Genomic DNA, 19,652 nt, shown 5'->3' on the forward strand with positions numbered 1-19,652 from the left:
AAGATCACATCAGTTGAACCCTGTGGCTACTGCAAATCACAACAAATAGCACAGATAGAGAGATGCTTCTGTCAGTCCATTCAGTCTGAATGTCATCATCTGCGATTGTCAATTTCCTTTTTTTTTTGTTTTTTCTACTCAACAAGCCATTCTGGAGTGATAGATGCACAATATTCCAATCGAACAGGTAGAAGAGGAACATTAGAAAACATGTCGGGGCTAAAGTGCCTAATACGAGATAGAACTGTTATGATTTTTAGCACAATGTGGTTTGATTCTGCATCAATCAAAAGGCAGAGAACGAATCACCAGTGACGCATTCACTCAGTCGCCAAGGAGCACACGCTGCTGTTGTATCTCAGGAGCTGAATCCGTTCAAAGTAGTCGTCCGTCAGAAAGTTCCTCTGCGACGTGACCAGGTTGCCTTTCTGACTGAAGAGACGCTGCACGGGGGCCGTGGACGGCAGGGTGGTGTTGTACTTCAGGAAAAGCTGCTTCACTCTTGGGAAATCCTGCAGACACTCCAGGCTCTTCCCGGTTCCTTCCACGTACTTCCGGATCTCCTCCATCACTCCCCGCTGCTTGATGGGAGTGGTGGGCTTCACAGACCCGTAGCTGAAGAAGTCGTCCTCGGACACGATGGTGGACAGGTTCCGACTGGTGTTTGCTTCGGTTTCACTGCACAGGTCCACCTGAGATGCCTCCGTGGCCAGCAGGGAGCACATGTCCTCTCTCTCGGAAGCGGCCATCCACCACAGGCGGAACTGAGGAGTCGTCGCCGTCGCAATCTTCGCCTCCGTGCTCGCAAAGAGCTCCTGGAAACGCACGTCGATCGCCATGACGATGGCACTGATGACCTCCCCAAAGTAGTTTGCCGCGTCTTTCTGCTCATTGAGTTTGTTCTTCAGACTGAGGACGGTGGGGATAACCAGGCCCAGGTAGCACTTCTGCTCCGCCTGGAAAAGTTCAAGTGCAAAAGCCAGCGGGTGGAAAACAGTCACATACTCCTTCAGGAAGGCCATCTCCTCTGGCTGCAAGCGAGGGACCTCCAGGCGGGCGCAGAGCTCCGTCAGCTCCCGCTCGCTGAGAGAGACGACCTTCTGCATAGCACAGTACTCCACATTCCAGCGGATGACGGCGGGGACAAAAAGCGCCATCTTGCCAATCTCCTCCGCGGCGTCCATTCCCACCTGGAGATGGTGGCATTTGTTCCAGATGGAGAACACCTTGGCCATGGCGCTGTAATGCAGCTGGCACATGGGCCCCTGCGACACCGACTGCCAGAAGTCCTCTGTGATGATTTGCTCCAAGGTGTGTGACGCACAGCGCTGGACGGCGGGCAAAAATAGGAGCATGTCCTGCTCAGGTTCACCCTCAAGCACGCTGCTCACATTCTCATAGTACCCAATGTCATCATCACTCTCCTGGCTGTCCGCAACAAACTCTTTGAATACGCTGGTAAATGGGCTGCCATTGTCAGTGACCGTGGTCTGAACTTTACTTTCAATGTTGTACGCCACATGGATGTCGTGTATCCGCGAGGCTATGGTGTCGTATGTGAGCCGGCCCTGCAGCCGCGAGAACCCCAAAGCGGCAGATTTCCTCTCCAGAGAATCCTGATCGATCCAGTGGCAGGTCATCCCGAAGAAGCTCCTGTTGTTGGCTGACCAGATGTCCGCTGTGGTGCACACGTACTGGATGTTGCTGAGCTTCGCCATCAGCACCTCTCGCATCCGGGAGAAGTTCTGGTCCACCTTGGTGAACAGAGTCACCCTGTTCATGCATTTCAGCCCTTCAGTCAACCCCATGACCAGCTTCTTGAAGCCAGGCTGCTCCAGCAAATAAAACGACTGGCAGTCCTCCACGATGAAGTTAAAGATGAGATCATCAATCTTGGACTGGGTCAGGCATTTGGAGATGATTTCTGCCTTCAGCTTCTTGAGTTGGAAATGCCTGCTTTCCTCGCCATTGAATTCCTCCCTCTTTCTCCCCCTCTTGGCGTCGGGCCTGGCTTCGCAACCCAAGTGTGTTCTCTGAAAAAGACAACAAAGCGCCAGAGAGATTTCATGTCACTTTCTGGAGGTGCGCCATTTGGATGTCCCGACTTTCCACCAGTTTGCAAACTTTCACAACAGACAGACACACTCAGAATAAGTCGGATACGATGCAGAGCGGTTTGTGTTCTGTGCAGCCTGACGTGAAAAAAAGGAGCCTCCAGCAGCGCCACGGCTTGGCATGCAGCGACAATGTAACGTTATTAATCACGAGGGCTGCTGTTCATTCATCCACTCTTTCAAACATTAACACACAGAGCACAGGACAGCTTCACAGGGATATCACTCTCTCTAACTTACGTCTAAATGCTTCTTAAGGTTTGATGTGGATGTTTTCGACGTGGACAGCAGGTTAACCCTCGGTAAACACAGATTACACTGGACGATGATATTCTTTCCTTGATCTGCCTTGTACGTGAAATGGTGGCGATAACGCCAAGTATTAATGGCCGATTTTGTCTCGCCGGTGGGCTCGTGGTGATCCACATCCATGCCGGACGTTACCTCCACTGTAACCGACGTCTTGAAATATGAAAAAGTAGCGTAATCAGATTTAGTAATCGTGATTACACGTAAAGTAACGATGGCGGTAGAGAGATCCTCATGAAAAAGGGGCAGGCCTTTGTCTGGATGCTGCGCGCTGAACTAAACAAGGAGCAGCCCGTGACGCCATCTTTCAAGTTTCACGCATGCGTATTAATGACCATTTGCCGTGAAGTGGCACACTGCGCATGCGCATTACCGCACAGGGCGCCCGTGTGATGACGCGGTCGTCTGATCCTTGTTATTATTTTTTGCATTGAAGGCAGCGCTTTAAACAGGATTCTCATTTCCTCCTGAGTTGCGGCGAATTAGCGCTCCCAGCAGGAAGCAGAAGTACTGCGGCTTCATCCAGGCGCCTCGAAGATTAAAATACACATCACATTTCCAGTTACAAAGGGTTATCTGACAAAGACTGACTGATCTGACTGACTAACACGCAAACAGTTTAATAGAGTATCAACTCAGCGTAACTTCAAAAACCCTGTCAACTGTATTTAATCCCAAAAAAGATTTCATCATCTGAAAACAATGAGCAGCCTCTTTTTGTAATTTTTAGAGGTGTTAAATGACCTCTCAAACTCTTAAAATGTGTTTATTGATTAGGCACTTACAGCATGGCATCCCAAATCTATTCAGTTTTTTAAAATTGTGTGTAGTCACTGTCTTTCACTTATCTGTGTGCTAAATGCAAAATCAATTCATTGTGGATTCAACTGTTTCTAAACTTTAAAGTTAGCAATACAGACATTACAGATAGATAGATAGATAGATAGATAGATAGATAGATAGATAGATAGATAGATAGATAGATAGATAGGTAGATAGATGGATGGATAGATAGATAGATAGATAGATAGATAGATAGATAGATAGATAGATAGATAGATAGATAGATAGATAGATGGATATCATATGTCTGAAAAACACATTTGATTTTATTTAGTGAACCTACAGGTGTGTGTATGTGCGTGTGTGTGTGTGCACCACAGCAATCACCGTGTTTTCACGTGTTTCTTTTATTCATTTTAAAACCACTGTGAACTGTCTTATGCCTGAATAGTGTTCTATAAATATATTTCCCTGGATTTTTAATGAACCAACAACCACTGTCCACTGCAGTGGCCACTGTCAGCTGGGCTTGCCCCTCTTCCCTGCACTCTGGATTGGGTAATGGAGTAAAGCAGATGTATTGACGTGCCACAGATTACGGTTCTCATAATTTTGCTCATTTGGTTCATAATAGCAGAAGCAGGTCAAACACCAGGACATGCACACTTGTGTAATGCAATAGACCAGGCATGGGTACTGCTGATGCTGGAGGGCCACAGACCTGCATCTCACTTCAATACACCAGCTTGTAATAATTGTCTCATTTCCATTCTTTCTGCAGAGCTTCATGATGACACATTCATTAAAGTTGGGTGTGCAGGAGAACTGCTGTGGCTCTCTAGAACCAGGAGGGGTACTTCCTGCAATACACCATTACAGCATCACAAACTGTAGACATCTGATTTTATGCTTCTCTGAGAGCTATAATGAAAATGTCTTGTTTTTTGGCTGCTCACATACATCCTGACCCTGAATCAACCCACTGTGGTGTTTGTAATAACTAAACTTTTTAAATTACCTCAACTTAAGATTGAGTTGTTTTTCAAACAACCACAAAATATAATTCGATAAGAATCAAGTGTACCTCAGTAGAAGATGTTTTAAGATTTCAAGTGTTTTAGAAGTTAACGTTGATATTTAATTGTTTGTTTTTTTTAATAAAAACTGCTAAAAGTAAACCTGCCACAAATCAAAAAATATTTATTGTTGATAAATTTCAGGCTAAGGGGAGAAACAGTTTTAAACACAACAGCAAATAAAATCAAGTGTTATTCCTAACTGTAAAAGTGGCCAAAGATACTCTGTAGCTAGTGTATCTTTGACTTCTATTGACTTTTTAAATAAGGGATTTGTTTTAAGCTCCCTGGAGTATTCATCTTAAAAAAAGAAAAAATAGTTTTTCTAAGCAGAAAAAAACGACCCAGTCTGCTGACCATATTTGTACAGAAGTGCCATAAAGAGCTGTTTTTTTTTCCTCCAATAAGCCTGAGGCACCTTGCCAGTTCAAGCCATCCAGGCAGTATGCTCCTGAAATGCTTCCCTGCTGATATGAAACTGTTCCATCTGGCTTAGAGATGCATTAAGCAAGTCTTCCTTAATCTGGTGTTCACATGAGCTGAATGGATTTTCTTGCATGTTTAATAAGGCAATTTGTTAACTGCATGATCAAAGTCAGAAGCAACAGAGAGAGCAGACTGTGTGCCAATGAAGGAGGACATTTTTTTTCAATTATTCATAACTTATCAGGTCAGTTTTTTCTTTATTTCTCTGGATTTTAATTCCATATCTATCTATCTATCTATCTATCTATCTATCTATCTATCTATCTATCTATCTATCTATCTATCTATCTATCTATCTATCTCTCTATCTAACTATCTAACTATCTATCTATCCCTGTGGTGGGGTAACCTGAGTAGTTTAATGTAACACCACTGATCAACCTTAATTGCATTTTTAATGGTTGGTTCCACTGGGAATTTGGCTTTTGTTCACCACAGAGGTGTGCCATTCGGTCAAAGCCTTTCATCATTTCCTTCCCCCTGCCCCCCACCTCCAGCTCACTATGACTTTGGACATATGGAACCAGAATCGCCCCTGACAGGAAATGTGTCAGGACAGACATTGTTTGCTTGATGACTTAATTCCACCCTTAATATCACACGTTTTTTCATGCGTAAATGTTTCGACTGTAAATTGCAATTCCATAGTGAGTTTGCCTTTATTTATTCAAAAGCTGACTTCCTCTATTGGTTAGATTTGGTGAGGGTGGGGTCTCATTTATGAGTCGCTGACGTCGCCCTGTTGGACATGGGTTTTAACAGACACACAGTCTGTGTGGGAAGGGAGAAAAAGTATTTTGAGACAAAGATAAAGGAGGAGAGGCAGATGAGCGAAGTGTTGAAAAGGTTTTAAATCTTTTGAAAAGGTGCGATGATGATGATGTGCTTCTCTGCGCGCTTCAAATCTGTGTGGAACATCCGGAGTGGGCACAATTGGTGTCCTTTATTATCCACAGAAGCAACCAGTAGGTTTTAAGCATCGGCTGAACGTGTCAGACTCTGTCTTTACTTTTTTTTCTTCCTGGTTGCTCATTCCAGTTTGACCACAGGAGCTGGTGCACCTAACCAGCATGACCCGAGGACCGACGCTCTGACGCGCTCCGGTGCGTGAATGTCGGACCGGTGGTTGAGTGGACTGTAGTATGAAGCGCTATGGGTTGGTGTGACCGCGGGGTTCAAACGCTGCTGGCAACAGCGGGGGCTTTCGCCGCCTTCAGCCTGATGACCATAGCCATCGGGACGGACTACTGGCTCTACTCGAGGGCAAACATTTGCAACGGCACCAATGCCACGACAGACGAAACCCAGCCACAACCCAAAAGTAAGAAGGGCGATCTCACCCATTCCGGGCTGTGGAGGATCTGCTGTATTGAAGGTAAGCCACATCCCAGTTCAGCGTCACTTTTTAGGGACGCAACTTGCATGTGAAACAGAAAATTAAACGGCATGATATTGTTATGATAATTACCGTTAGTGAGAGAAAATAGTTTGTTTTCTCGGGGAGTCTGTTCTGTTTCTCGGTGCGCACAGTCATGTGAGCGCACAGGAGAGCGCACTCCCTTTTACGCACGGCAAGCGTCTCCATCTGAGACGTGTGCTTTGTAAGAAAAGATATTTTAATTGTAAAACAACTTTCAAAGGGAGCAAAGTCGGGTAGCGGGAGTCTAAAAGTACACATGTATGGATTTGGGAGTTATACTAAAAGGAAATAAGCGCACGGCGTCTGTCTGAATGCTCATCTCCAGCTGCTGGCCAACTGTTACATCGCATCCGTCAAGCAATGGGCCCACACAGTGCATTCAAGCTCATCGTCTGCGAGGGAAAGTGATGCCAAGCCGGCGCGTCCCAGCCCATTCACTTTTCAGCCGGTGGCTGCCAGGAAATGTGCGCGCGATTAGTCTACTTTCATTCATGTCTTTATTGTATCCGATGCTGTTGCTTGGCAACATCTCTGAAATTGCTATGGAAACATGCCCGGTGATTTAAAAATAGATGACTCTGAGTTCACGTCATGTCCAGGCAATATTGAAAAAAAAAACATTTCGGTGTTACAGGACATCATATGAAGATTCTTTATTTTGGCGTCCCTGCTTTAGAGAGACTTTCTACGGGGTTGGAAAGGAGGTGCGCTGGCAGTGACGTCTTATTTCAGAGGCAGACAAACAGCCATTCATTGACCAATCTCCCTTCCGACCACCCCTTGACTTCTCGCTGCCTCAGTCAATGAGAGAGTCGATGTGACTGCCGTGGATCTGTGCGCAAAACCACATTTTGTCATGACGCACAAGCGACAGTTCAAAACACGCAAATATGTGCCTTTACAGTAAAGTACAAAAAAAGTGAACGATCAAGATATCAAAACTCGCATGTTTAGGTACTGTCGTGCCTTATTGACAAAAAAATACTAGAACATGGTTAAATGTCTCCAAATTGTTGTCATCAGTAGGTGAAGTACAGCAGTCCTGTATTCTACATAATCTGCATGACAACTGGGTATGCCGTTTTAATCCACAATGTATCATACTGTGGTGATAAAAATAGTTATTCAGCAAAACTCAGGCAGGCATATGTTCTGTGAAATGTAAAATCTACAGGATGAGGAGTCCACCCTAAACTAAGCACACTGTGTTCCCAGCAGGAGCAGCAGAGCAGCCCTGAATTGGGACATGCATTGTAGCATTTTGTTTTCACAAAAAAAGAAGAAGAAGGAAATGAACCTATATGTTATATGAAATTAAAAGAAGAAGACTAATTTTTTTCCCTAATCTCTTTTGTAGTTAATTTAAATAGGCAAATGCATGCTCTAATATGCTGTTGCAGTTTCCCTTTAGAGTTTTGGTGCCTCTGTTAACACATTTGGAATGAAGGTATATGTATTCCTTCTTTCACTGAAAGAATTCCTATTTATTTATTTTTGCCTCTTTTTTTTTGTTTTCCTAGATATTTTCATGTTATTAATTGAAAAATGTTGCATTGTATTGCCTCTCTTCGCTTTGTGAAGCTTGCTTGTGTTGGATCACTTCTTTTGTTTGCTGTGCATCGTGGGTCGGCGAGGCTGTTTTGATTCACATCTTCAACCTTTTCACTGGAGCCTTGTGCACACGGTGAGAGATGGAGCTGTTGTCCATGATTACGTTGTTCCGGCCTCATCCTGTGGTGAAGGTGGACGCGTCAGACGAATGTTCAGAGCGTCCTGGTGCTTTATGAGATAGTTTCACTTCTGTGCCTCTAAAACCACAAACTGGTGCATGGTGGCTCTGTTGTCATGGAGACTCATAAGTGTAGAGGAGAAGACAAGAGAGGAAGGCCCCACCACCACCACCACCCCCCGCCCACCCTGCGGTCATAATGACAAATACACAGGTTATTGACAGGGACGGCTCTGTGTGAATCACAGCTACAGGGGGAACCATCACCACATTTTGTCCAACACATTACACCAACAGCATGTCTCTCAGCGACGTGACATTGCTGTCACACACGTGGCAACCGCTCAGTCCTGTGCAGCCCTGCTTTTTTTTTTTTCTGCTTTTCCCAGAACCCAGTAATGAATGCACTCAGTACCTTGTTCATCAAGCATCATCACCTCTCCCCCAGCAGGCCTGCATGACAATTAAAGAGCAGGCAGGAATTTGTCAAACCAGGCTTCTTATGCACAAGTTCAACACTGCTCTCATTTATTGGCTTCCGCGTGTTTCTTTGCAGTAGCTTTTTCCTTTTTGCTTCAGCATTTGTTTTCCCACTTGAACATCGTTAGACAAGGGTAGCACCCACAAGTGCTGAGTGCAACTTTAATTTGCATGAGAATCGGTGGTGCATAAGCCCTGTACATGACTCTGGTAAATATATACAGTTCTGGGGGTGAGGTATGCTCTCAACTATCCAATTAGCAGTTGCATATTACAGTAAATGATGGAGCTGGCGTTAGTTTGGTGTGAGTATGGAGGCATCCGTTTTTCTTGAGGTCGCTGTGTGTGCTGTGCTTTGTGAGGAGGTGTTCGTTTAATGTTGTGTGTGTGTGTGTGTGTGTGTGGGGGGGTCAGTTTCCTGCTCTGGCTCTCTCTCTCTCTCTCTCTCTCTCTCTTGCTCTCTCTTTGTGCATCAGGAGTCTGTAATTAAAATGTAACAACTGAAGAGCCATGTGGGGGCACTAATTAGCCAAGAGGCTCCGCATTTCCTCTAAGGTCAGTCCATTCCCTCCCTCCCCCTGGTGCTACAGGTTTGAATCCTCCATTGTCATCTTATCTTTTTGCGGGTATGTGTTTTGAAGTGATTGTGTGTCACGAGGGCTACATAAATCTGTGTGGGGAAAAAAAAAAACATTGTTGGACCTGCGATGACTCATTGTTGTAACGATCAGCCATTTAAACCATTTTGCCACAAAAAAGCTCTCGCACCAGCATTTAAAATGTGAAAACTTGATGGTAAAAAACATTGCTTTATTGACAATTTGAATGTTTATCCATTTACCCCTACACACTTTATTCAGTTGCTGGCGGATCCCACCAATTCCAGCTGACATTGGGCCAAAAGTAGGATACGCTGTGGTCCACCTCAGGCCCATCACTGAGGGAACAAAGTCAATTTTGAGACACTTAATTTAACAACTTCACTCCATAGGCAGGTTTTCGGAGGGTTGGAATATTTAGAAAAAAGCAACACATCCAAAGGGAAACATGCCAACTGCACACAGAAAGACAACAGAATGAAGAGGGGATCTTGTTACTGTGAGGAAAGAGTGCTAATCACGACAGCACCAATTTGAAATTCTGGCTTTTTACCTCCGTAACAAAATGAGAGCCAGATTTACTTTGATGAATGAAATTATCTCACATAATGAAAGCTGAGCAATCCATCACCTCACTGGCAGATTCATTGATAAAGAAATACGTAGTGGCTCAATGTCATCACTAATAATTGCATAACAAGCATAATATGAAGCAATTTTATTTTAAAAACAGACCAATAATCATCATCACAGCGCTGCAGCTTCTTGGTTCAGAGTGTCTCCTGAGGACTGGGGCTAAATGATCAGGGTTTTATATGTATTTATTCATGTATGAATCCCTGAAGGTCTGCAGTAGTTTCATAATGTGTTGTTAGCAACCTTTCTCAGTTTTTGTCAGTTTTCTCCAATTTGCCTCCATGGTCCAAAAACATGCACGTGAAGGGAAAAGTGTCTCTTAAATGACCCCTGCAAGCATGTGTGTAGTTGTCCGTTTCTCTGTCTGCCCTGTGATGGGCTGGTGACCTGTTCAGGTGTGCCCTGCCCTTGCCCATAGTGAGCTGGGATTGGCTCCAGCACCCCGCGACCCCAAACAGGATCAAGCAGTATAAAAGATGGATGGATAATAGAAATACAGTATGAGCTTCTCTCATCTACCAAAGGAGCTGGGCTTCCTCCCCAAATCCCATCATGTTTCTACAGAGGCCCAGAATGGATTAAACCAGAATTGGCTCTGCAGAGTACAAGGCATTTGCCAGTTTCTCTGAATTTTGGTTGCCGCTGTGGATCCTCTTGCATGCAGCAAAATAAGAGGGTGACCTGAGTGGGATCCATGTGGCTGCAATCTGCAACCAACTGAATGCCACTAAAGCCTCCATACTTATCTTTCAATTAGTAGACTTTAGTTGTGCCAGCATTGAAATTATTTTGCAAGCTTTTTTTTTCCTAACTCATTTTTCAGTTTTAGCTCTGAGCTTGAATAACTGGTGTTGAGTGGCGTCACATTTGATGTGCAGATCCGAAAGAGGTGCTGATTTTTCTATTAAAACAGTGCTGCTGTTTAATTAATGTCTCCTGATTTTTCCCTTTTTGACACGCTGCCTATCTACAGCCGAGACAGTATTTTTTTTTTCCATCACCCCACAATTTGAGTTGAATTTGCAGATATTGCAACACCTTCACCTCACAGTGAGAAGATCTTCCAGTGCAGAGCTTGCACCTCAGTGTTTGCTTCCTTGGACGAATCTAGTTTACTCTCATAGTCGACAAAACATGTGTCTGAAGTTAATTTTTAACTCAAAAATGTGTGCGGCTGTCTCTGGAGATCTGTCCAGTGCCTCATCCAACATGCCACTTGAAGATGGATAACAGTAGAAGACGAGTGGACTAAACGTCTGTGCAATTAAATTAACTCTGAAGACTTCAGAAATAAATTTTGAACTTGATAAATATTAAAGGAACAGACAGAAAAGAAAGAAGTCCTCATCAGGAGAAAGTGAATCCATGATATAGTGAGTGTCCTACCATGTATGAAACCCCTCCTAATTGTCTGAATGTTTTTTGCAATTTATTTCACACTTGGATGACACTGTCTTAAGCGTCATGTCGAGAACCCATTATATATGTACATTTTAAGTAAATGGTAATGCACGGCACCCTCCACAACTGACGACATGCGGCGACAGATCTCAGCCTTCTCCCAGCAACTTGGATACACACTCGGAGTGGAACCCCAAGCAGAGCTGTGTTTGAAGCAACTGCAGCCTGGTGACAATTTAATTAACCAACTGTCAGTCATATCAACTCTGAATCACTGATGTCTTCACCAAATTGCTTTTCTTTCATCGTCACTTGGACTGAAAAAAATAAAAAAAATAAAAATGGAGGAGTTTGTTTGATTACACAGATGCTTTCATACTCCCTGCTTTCGGAGTAATAAATGTATGGGCCGCTCAGTCTGGCTGCGAGGAGCATTTGTGTTTACATTTGATACCAAGCTACCGTAACAATGCTCCATCAATTTAAAGCTTTATAAAGTCTAATCATCCCGCCTGCCGTAAACCTCAGTCTCTCCTGCAGATCTAAAGCAAGTGAGGATAAAAGTAAAGAGAGGAGCAGGACGGTGCGCCGCACCTCCTGTTTGTTGGAGGGCTGTTTTGTGTAACATAACTGTGGAGTAAATCACCCACTGGAGGCTACGCAGCGCCGCCGAAATGTAATATTAACGTCAACTTTTGATTGATTTATTCATCAATCTGTTTGCAGAGCAACCGAAGTGCGAAAATTGAGGAAGAGAGGGCATGTGTCACACGGAGCTTATTGCCATTACGCGCTGTACTCCTGGAGACGCCAGACAGAGGCAGCGGCGACTTGATGAGACAATGTTATTGGATGTATTCCACCGAGGCTTCGTCCTCATTGGCTATTGGCTGAGCTGCGTTAATTCAAAGTAATGACGACGTGCATCACCCTGTTGCCAGTAGCACTGCAGCTGTGACAGCTGCTTTTAGTAAAGCATGTGTGTACATTTCCACGAACCCGTGTTTGTGTGCCTACAAGAGCACGCGTCCGTCTGTGTTGGCAATCATGTACTCTTAAGCAGCGACAGATCCGTGAAGGAGGAAGTGGGCGTGTTCGGGAAGAGACGCCTTTTATTTAGCGGGTATCAAAATACAATGAAGATGTCAAAAAGCCTCCTTGGAGATTGTTTATGTAAATGAGCTTATCAAAGACTAACAGGGGTTGCCATGGAGAAAGGGAGGAGATGCTCAGCATGGGGGTTTGCATCTCCAGTCAGCCAGGGGAGCCCATCATTTCCCACGTAATGTGTTCACTGTACACCATTAATTCCCAGTTTGTCACAACATTCAAACATCTACTAATTTCTTGATATACTATTTGTCGCCTGATACTTTCGTGCAGCTTTCATCCCACTTTCCCACACGTTGGCCTTCAATGCAATCTCTTCACTTCCTGATTTCCTTTTCCTGCTATTTCAGAGCCCACCTCATCCGCCTGGCTCCTCTTTTAATGTGATCCGCAATCTTTTCCTCCTCCATCCCCGCCATTCCTCTGCCCTCAGTGCTCTCCTTGTTTCATTTCCTTGTACCTTCTTCAGTTGTTTAATCTCCGCTTCCTCCCTCCCTCCTCTGTCCCTTCCTTCTTGTCAGTATTCAGGCTTTGTACGACGGGGGTCCATCTCAACACCTGCGCACATGCAAACAACACACCGAAGGCGCACGCGCTCAAACATAAACACACAGACACTGAGCTGATAACTGTCACTCATCATGAATCACACGCCTCCAGGCGCCCACTTATAATTAGATTTCCAATCAGCTTCAATGTTGAGCCATTTCTTCACCTTTTGTGCACACATGCGACAGCGGCATGTATGTACATTTAGCTCTTTTGTAAAATGAAAAAAAAATGTGAAACTGCCTGCATGCGCTCAGACACACACACGGAGGTTACTTAGCTGAATTTTAAACCACGTTTTTCCTAAATGAATGATTGTTGTTATGTCGACTTGATGTTTGTCACAACAAATCAACATGATGTGACTGTGTGAAAAGAAGATATAGGTCCCCAGAACTGCAATAAATACATTTCAAGATACACAGCTGTGCAATCCTTATACAAGCCCTGCTGCATGACTTGATGTTTACGTAGCAATTAGCAGAGCAGTAAAGGTGTCTGTGTTTTTTTGTCATGGAGCCACGAGGCACAAAGTCTCACATTGCTGCTGAAAATAGTCCAAAGCCTCCTTTTCCTTTTTTTCTTTTCTTCCATCAGCGACTAGACACAGAAACTTGTGCTCCATCCACTGACTGATTTGACACTAATTAATTTGATGTCCCTTATTAAGCAGCAGACCTCGTTAATGGAAGCAAGTGTGGCCTTAAAAGCTGTGCAGCAGACAGTGCTGGTTGTGTTAGCTCACCCTTTGGCACCTGGGAAATGGAGTTGACAGGTATCTGTCTGGACTCTGGTAATGGGAGGGATGGCGTTTATACAATAGGTCAGCTTTAATCCCTGCTGCTTGTCGAGCTATTAGAGATAAAAGAGAGGTGCATTTCTGGTGCGGCTAAAAAAAAAAAAAAAACGGAACTTCATTGCTTACACAGAGCAGAGAAGATTAACTGTGGCTCATTCAACTGACCATTCACTAACCTTAATAGCGATTGCCCAATCATAAATAAATGACCTTAACCTTTACTAAGCTTTGATTTTCTTCACATGCAAAGGTAATGCACAGTGGCTCAAAGGAGGAATAGAAAGCTCGAAATGTTTTCAGAAAAGTGTCTGTGAGTGGCCTTTGTCAAAATCAAAATATTGATTAGAGAGGAAAAGACTAAACTGTGTTTACCGCCCCTCTATAGTTGGAATTGTGAGCACATGTGACTAATTACAGTGCAAATCAAGAATCCCATAATTAACTAAATTGATTTCAACTTCAACGTGAGAATAGGAAGCATATGTTGGGAGATACAACACATCTAACATCATTTGATGATATATAACTGAGAGCTTTCAACCAGTCTCTGTGTCGTTATAATATTCTGCATTGTTGTGGTATCTAGGTCACAGGCCTTACTTCTGAACTACAGTCATTGTTTTTCTCATCTTCTAAGAGATAATCATTCTCACTCCTAATGTAAGACACGATAACTAGCTCAGAAGTATTCTGTATATCGGTGCTAATATGATTTTCTGAATATTACATGAAGGAATGGAGGTGGATCTGCAGCTTTTCTTAGGTCAACTCTCTGGGGTTGTCAGAGAGAAGTGCATCGTATGGGTGTGTGAATGGGTGGCTGTTCATATAAAGCATGCCGTGATGATTGAAGCTGTAAACTTCCAAGCAGTAATTGTATCTCATCCACACAAGTGCAATTTGTTTCTGAAAGGAGATGCCTTCTTTGAATATTATGCATGAATGTTTAATGCATTTATCTCATTCTCGTGCTTTTATCTACTCATATCTATTGTGACTGATTTGCTTTTATCGAGTGAGTTGTCTTCTTTTATGCAGTGTGAAAGTGTAAGATTATGCTGTTGTAAAATTGCAATATCCATTCATGAATTAATAGAGCCTCCTGGATTTTCAAAGTCCATTTATCTTTTGTCAAATCAGAGGCAGAAATGTATTGAATGTGTAATTAAAATGTATTATCAGGCTGGGAAAACTTTCCAGCAGTAAAGTAACTTTCCAAACTGATGTTTTACACAGAGGGGGATAATACAAGACTCCCAATAAATCTATTTATGCTAATCAGCTGGGCTGAGGCATCCTCACACAAAAAGAGACATTGATCCGCAAAACACTCTTGGTGATTTACAGTCACCAAATGAGCTGACAACCATGTCTTAGGTTTTCTAAGGAATATTACCAGCAGAAAATAATCTACACACGATAGATCACACAAATGTTACACAGATTCAAACCTAGAGCTTTTTGAAAAGTTATTTTTAATGTTCATGGTTATGTTGAAGCCTTGTTAGCACAATACCATAACTGTTAGGTGCTTTCTCACATTGTTTATTTATACCTAAAAATGAAAAGGGATAATCTTACCATCTTCAATACTGCAAATAAAAAAAAAACTCTCACAGGTGTGTTGACAGTAACTGAGTGTGTAGTGTTGCGAGTGGTCAATATCTGGGATCGATCTGAACGCCAAGACACAAACATGTAAACATTGCTCAGAATAATGTACAAATACATGAATTTAGTCCCCGCAAAAAAAAAACAAAACAAAAAACAAAACAGCAACTCCACCTTCAATTCTGCGCATTTTGTTTTCAAAACGAGCGTGTTGGAAATATGCAACGCTCAAATGGTGAATGAATAACCAAAGAGCTCCCCGCAGCATCATCACTACTGCACTGAGCACATCCATTAACCTCACCCCTCACCCCTTTCTCTCTAGACAAGGTGTTGTTTATACTCCGGCTCAATTACAGCTACAGGCTTTTCTGAGCTTTAACCTCGTCCTCGCTCGCTCTATCTCTCTCTCACACATTGGCATTAAAAGCTTCCAGCGTATACTGTCTTTTGTTGTCGGAATAGACTTCTTGTTCGTTGTAGCACTCAGGCATCCACCTGAGCTGGATTTGGACACGCGCCGCAGCCCATCAAATCCCTGAAGGAAATGCAATCCTAATCACACCACCGGAGAGTTCCACCAATTTTCCTCCCTCAAATATGTGTGTACTGAGCTGTGATCTTCAGTTTATAGGATTCATGCTTTGGTTCACTGAGTTCTCAACAATGGTTTGGGTCAAAGGTGAAAGTCTCAACAATGGCTACAATAAACAAGAAGGTGTAATGAGTTTATACAGGGAAATATAGGTTTTTACGCTTGGTTTAATCTCATGTTTGTGATGAAAGCTGACCGGAATGCTGAAAATAAATGGGGAAAATATGACTTTAGCTTTGTGTTTAGCAAGTTCTCAGTGTCAACCAGCATTAGTAACACTCACCTGACATTTGACAGAATAAACCTGAAGTATTGATGTAGGAGAGAAACTAAATCAGCTTCTCTTTACGCCCTGCTGCTTCTTCTTTATCAAGATTAAGCCCCGCTTCCCTCTTTCACTCTGAATACATCGTAGCTTACAGGATTAGGCCTGTGAATGTCACATAACTGGAAAATTCAGACTTACAGAAAGCAGAGAAAGAAAACCTTTTCAACATTAACTCCTCAGTCCCATGAAAACAGAGTTAAAATTGACGAATTGGAAGACACTGAAAGCGTGAACTCAGGTGCCCACAGTCATCAAAGGGGTTAAGATATGAAGACAGGACCGTCTCACTCCAGTTGTTCCTGTAAACCGACTCCTCAGTCGAGAGCAGCGGTGACTCCGGCTGTGCACCCACACATCCCTCAGCCACCTCGACCTAAACAGTCTCTTTGTCCTGCAGGCATCAATCAAGGCAGCTGCTACAGAATCAACCATTTCCCTGATGACAATGACTACGACACGGACAGCTCTGAATACCTGCTACGTAAGTGAACGCCGCTCACGCTCCCGGCTAAAACCGTCGGTCCTTTGCTCTGGGGGTGAACCAGGAAGTCTGCCGACCTTCAGCGCCTTTATACTTGATTGCGAGAGTCGTTTCAAAAAACAGACAATGCTCTTTTATACGGAGGCCACTCTGAAATGGAGAACAAAAGCTCGGAGTGAGTGAAGCGACGACAGCAATAGTGACGCATTACGAGCATCATTTAACTGCGATCAATGGTTCAATGAGTCAATCAAATAAAAATAAGAATCTGAGATGTTTTTAATACTGCACACAATGTAAAATGAAAAGGATGTTAAGAGGAAGAACACTGCGTGCACTCAAAAAAAATCCTCTCATAAAGTCATAAGTTAAACAAATCTGTCTTCTAAAACTAGCCTAAGATAGCATTTCTGTTAAGATTCTAGTTTTTTTTTTGAAGACTTATGCCTAAACTATATTCAATGAGCAGGAGACCTTCGTTTAAAGCACAACTGATGCTGTATCTCTCTAATATACATAGAAGAACAAAGACGACTTATCAGACTTTGGACAAAGTCCAAACTCAGCCCATTAGCCACACTAAATGAAAGCAAGGCTTAATAAAAGACTTTCCAGCTGAATAAGCTCGGCCACCCTTGGAAAGTTGTAAAAAAGGCACGGTGATTCATTTTTCGGGGGGTGGCGATAGCCGGCGAGGGCTCTTGTTGCAACCCACAGCTGATTAGCAGGGCTTTGTTACAACAAGGCCTCAAAGTAGAAAAGATAATGGAGTTCTCAAAAAATGGATGAAAGAGGAGATGGGCCTGGATAGGAAAGGTCTAATGAGGTTGATGAAAAAAATTTCAAAAACTGTGCTGTGAGCTTCGGTTCACAAGGTATTGATTGCTGAATTCTGTTGTTCCTTTTTTATTTACTTTTTCAATAAGCCTTCTTAGAATTTTTGGAATCAAATATCGCCTGATGATACTCATTGCCGGAGTACTTCCTCCTGTGTCCCTGCAGGTATAGTCCGTGCCTCCAGCGTGTTCCCCATCCTCAGCACCATTCTGCTGATGCTCGGCGGGTTGTGCGTCGGGGTGGGTCGGGTCTACAACAAGACGAACAACGTCCTCCTCAGCGCCGGCATCCTGTTCGTTGCTGCAGGTGAGTCAGGCTGAAGCGCATCCTGACAGCTTAGCCTTCATCACTGTTAGGCATAAAGTGACTGGTGACTGGCAACGAGGTTCTATGTTCAGTTTTATCCTATTTCACTGGTTTAAAGGTGCTGTAGGCAGGATTCGGCATCTCCGCCATCTTGCTTAGGTTTACCTAAGCAAGATGGCGATTTGACCCATCTAAGATGGCGATTTGAAACCCAGCACAGCCAATCCTGTCCTGTTTTCTCTGACATCAAGCCCTTACGCAAGTTAAGCCCCTCCCACAAGAACGTGTGACGAATGCCCCTCGACCAATCACGGTTAGAGCCTCAGGGACTCTTCTGATTGGTCAAAGATACCTGGAGCTGTGGAGATTCCTTTTCAGCTCAGAACAGAGACAGATGGAAACGCTGCGCCTTCGCGGTAATGCAATTATGTTACACTCCTAAAGGATTATCAATGGATACTCTAACATTTAATCCAAAGAAAACACAGAAAAATTAGCATTGACTAGCAAAATCCTGCCTACAGCACCTTTAAGTGATTGCTTTTTGTTTAATTGATTGAAAAAAAGAAGATAAAATCACATGAAGTTGTTTCAAAACTCCAATAACAGCCACCTCCATCCCTCAGCATTGACATACCTTTTTCATATCTATATTTCTTGGCTTGAGTTTTCATAGATTTAGTGTTTAGACTCATCAGTTTTGTAGAGTGATTAATTTGTTCTAGCGATTATCTGACAAAATGTAAATTAGTGGTTGCCATACCATCGAGACACCTTCATTTTGTCGAAGAAAGTCTGTGGGCCCCCTGTCTGATTTCTGATTTGCCAAAAATTTTACCGTGAAGCCCAAATGCAGCAGACACAACTGTTCTGGAGCCTGTAAAGGGATTTATACTCTTATGTTTTCTGCCCTTTTCTGTCTAGGTCTGAGCAACATCATTGGCATCATCGTCTACATCTCCAGTAACGCCGGGGACCCCAACGATAAACGGGATGACGACAAGAAGTACACTTACTCCTACGGGTGGTCCTTCTATTTTGGCGCCCTGTCCTTCATTGTAGCCGAGACTGTGGCCGTACTGGCCATCAACATCTACATCGAGAAAAATAAGGAAGTACGCTGGAGGGCCCGGCGCGAGTTCATCCGCTCTCTCTCTTCCTCCTCCCCTTACTCGAGGATACCGAGCTTCCGCTACCGCCGGCGGGCGTCGCGCGCCAGCTCTCACTCCACAGAGGCTTCCCGGGAGAACTCGCCGGTGGTCGGTCTGAAGGGCGCGCCGTCTTCCAGCGGACCCCTGGACGAGTTGTCCATGTACGCCCTGGCGAGGGACAGCGTGACAGAGAACACGTACAGTCCCGAACACGAGGTGTCCGCCGAGTTCCTCCAGGTCCACAATTGTTTCCCCAACGATTTGAAGGATGGGGTGAATCGCAGGACGACGCCGGTCTGAGCTCCACCTTAAACCAGGGAGGAACCGACTCGGTGACGAGCTGCACTTCTGACAGCCGGCCTGTGAAAGAATCAAACAGAGGCACGCCGACCCTCAGCCGGACACTGACAAAACCGGATTCAACCGTCTGTTTCAGAGATCATCAAAGCGGAATGGAGTTTTCGGTCGTCTGTGCTGTAGCCAATACCAATCAAGTGTTATCTTTCAACTGTGCCAAAACGCTTAAACAGTGTGTTGATCGCGACCCGTGTCTGTGCAGCAGTCATCACACTTTGTGGGCTAACTTTGAGAGTGATGCATTACGTTTTGTCAATCAACAGTATTCTACCTGTATGTCTATAACAAGGTGCTAAATGAAGTCAGAAGTTGCAACTTGAAAGTGCTCCATTTGTGTGTGATGTTGAAGTGTGAACTCCTCTCCAAATGTTAAACGGCGTCCTCATATTTGGTGTTGCCTTACACTGCGATCATTGGTTTGAAAGGGCCAGTCCCCCCTCCCCCTTTCCCATACTCACTTTTTTGAAGGTCAAAAAAATTGCAAATGCATGCTTG

At 43.9% G+C, this 19,652-nt stretch overlaps 2 protein-coding genes across 3 annotated transcripts; one reads left to right on the plus strand and one right to left on the minus strand.

Annotated features, from left to right (window-relative positions):
- Positions 1-120: 120 nt before the first annotated feature.
- Positions 121-12,057, minus strand: zbedx (zinc finger BED-type containing X). 2 transcript variants are annotated; one of them, XM_030089417.1, is made up of 4 exons: positions 12,051-12,057; positions 8,147-8,148; positions 2,355-2,654; positions 121-2,033 (listed from the first exon to the last, which is right to left on the minus strand). In XM_030089417.1, the coding sequence occupies exons 3-4, from the start codon at positions 2,544-2,546 to the stop codon at positions 321-323; spliced, it is 1,905 nt and encodes a 634-aa protein (XP_029945277.1). In that variant the 5' UTR covers positions 2,547-2,654; positions 8,147-8,148; positions 12,051-12,057; the 3' UTR covers positions 121-320. The 2 variants fall into 2 exon arrangements, with proteins under 2 accessions (XP_029945277.1, XP_029945276.1); XM_030089416.1 differs by lacking the exons at positions 8,147-8,148; positions 12,051-12,057 and having other exon boundaries at positions 2,355-2,688.
- On the plus strand, positions 5,842-19,122 carry cacng4b (calcium channel, voltage-dependent, gamma subunit 4b). The gene is made up of 4 exons (XM_030089418.1): positions 5,842-6,143; positions 16,423-16,506; positions 17,509-17,649; positions 18,574-19,122. Exons 1-4 carry the CDS (start codon positions 5,921-5,923, stop codon positions 19,098-19,100), a joined length of 975 nt encoding a protein of 324 aa, XP_029945278.1. The 5' UTR covers positions 5,842-5,920; the 3' UTR covers positions 19,101-19,122.
- The last annotated feature ends 530 nt before the right edge of the window (positions 19,123-19,652 follow it).

The sequence above is a fragment of the Salarias fasciatus genome, chromosome 4 (genome assembly GCF_902148845.1).
Source record: "Salarias fasciatus chromosome 4, fSalaFa1.1, whole genome shotgun sequence".
Taxonomy (NCBI): Eukaryota; Metazoa; Chordata; class Actinopteri; order Blenniiformes; family Blenniidae; genus Salarias; species Salarias fasciatus.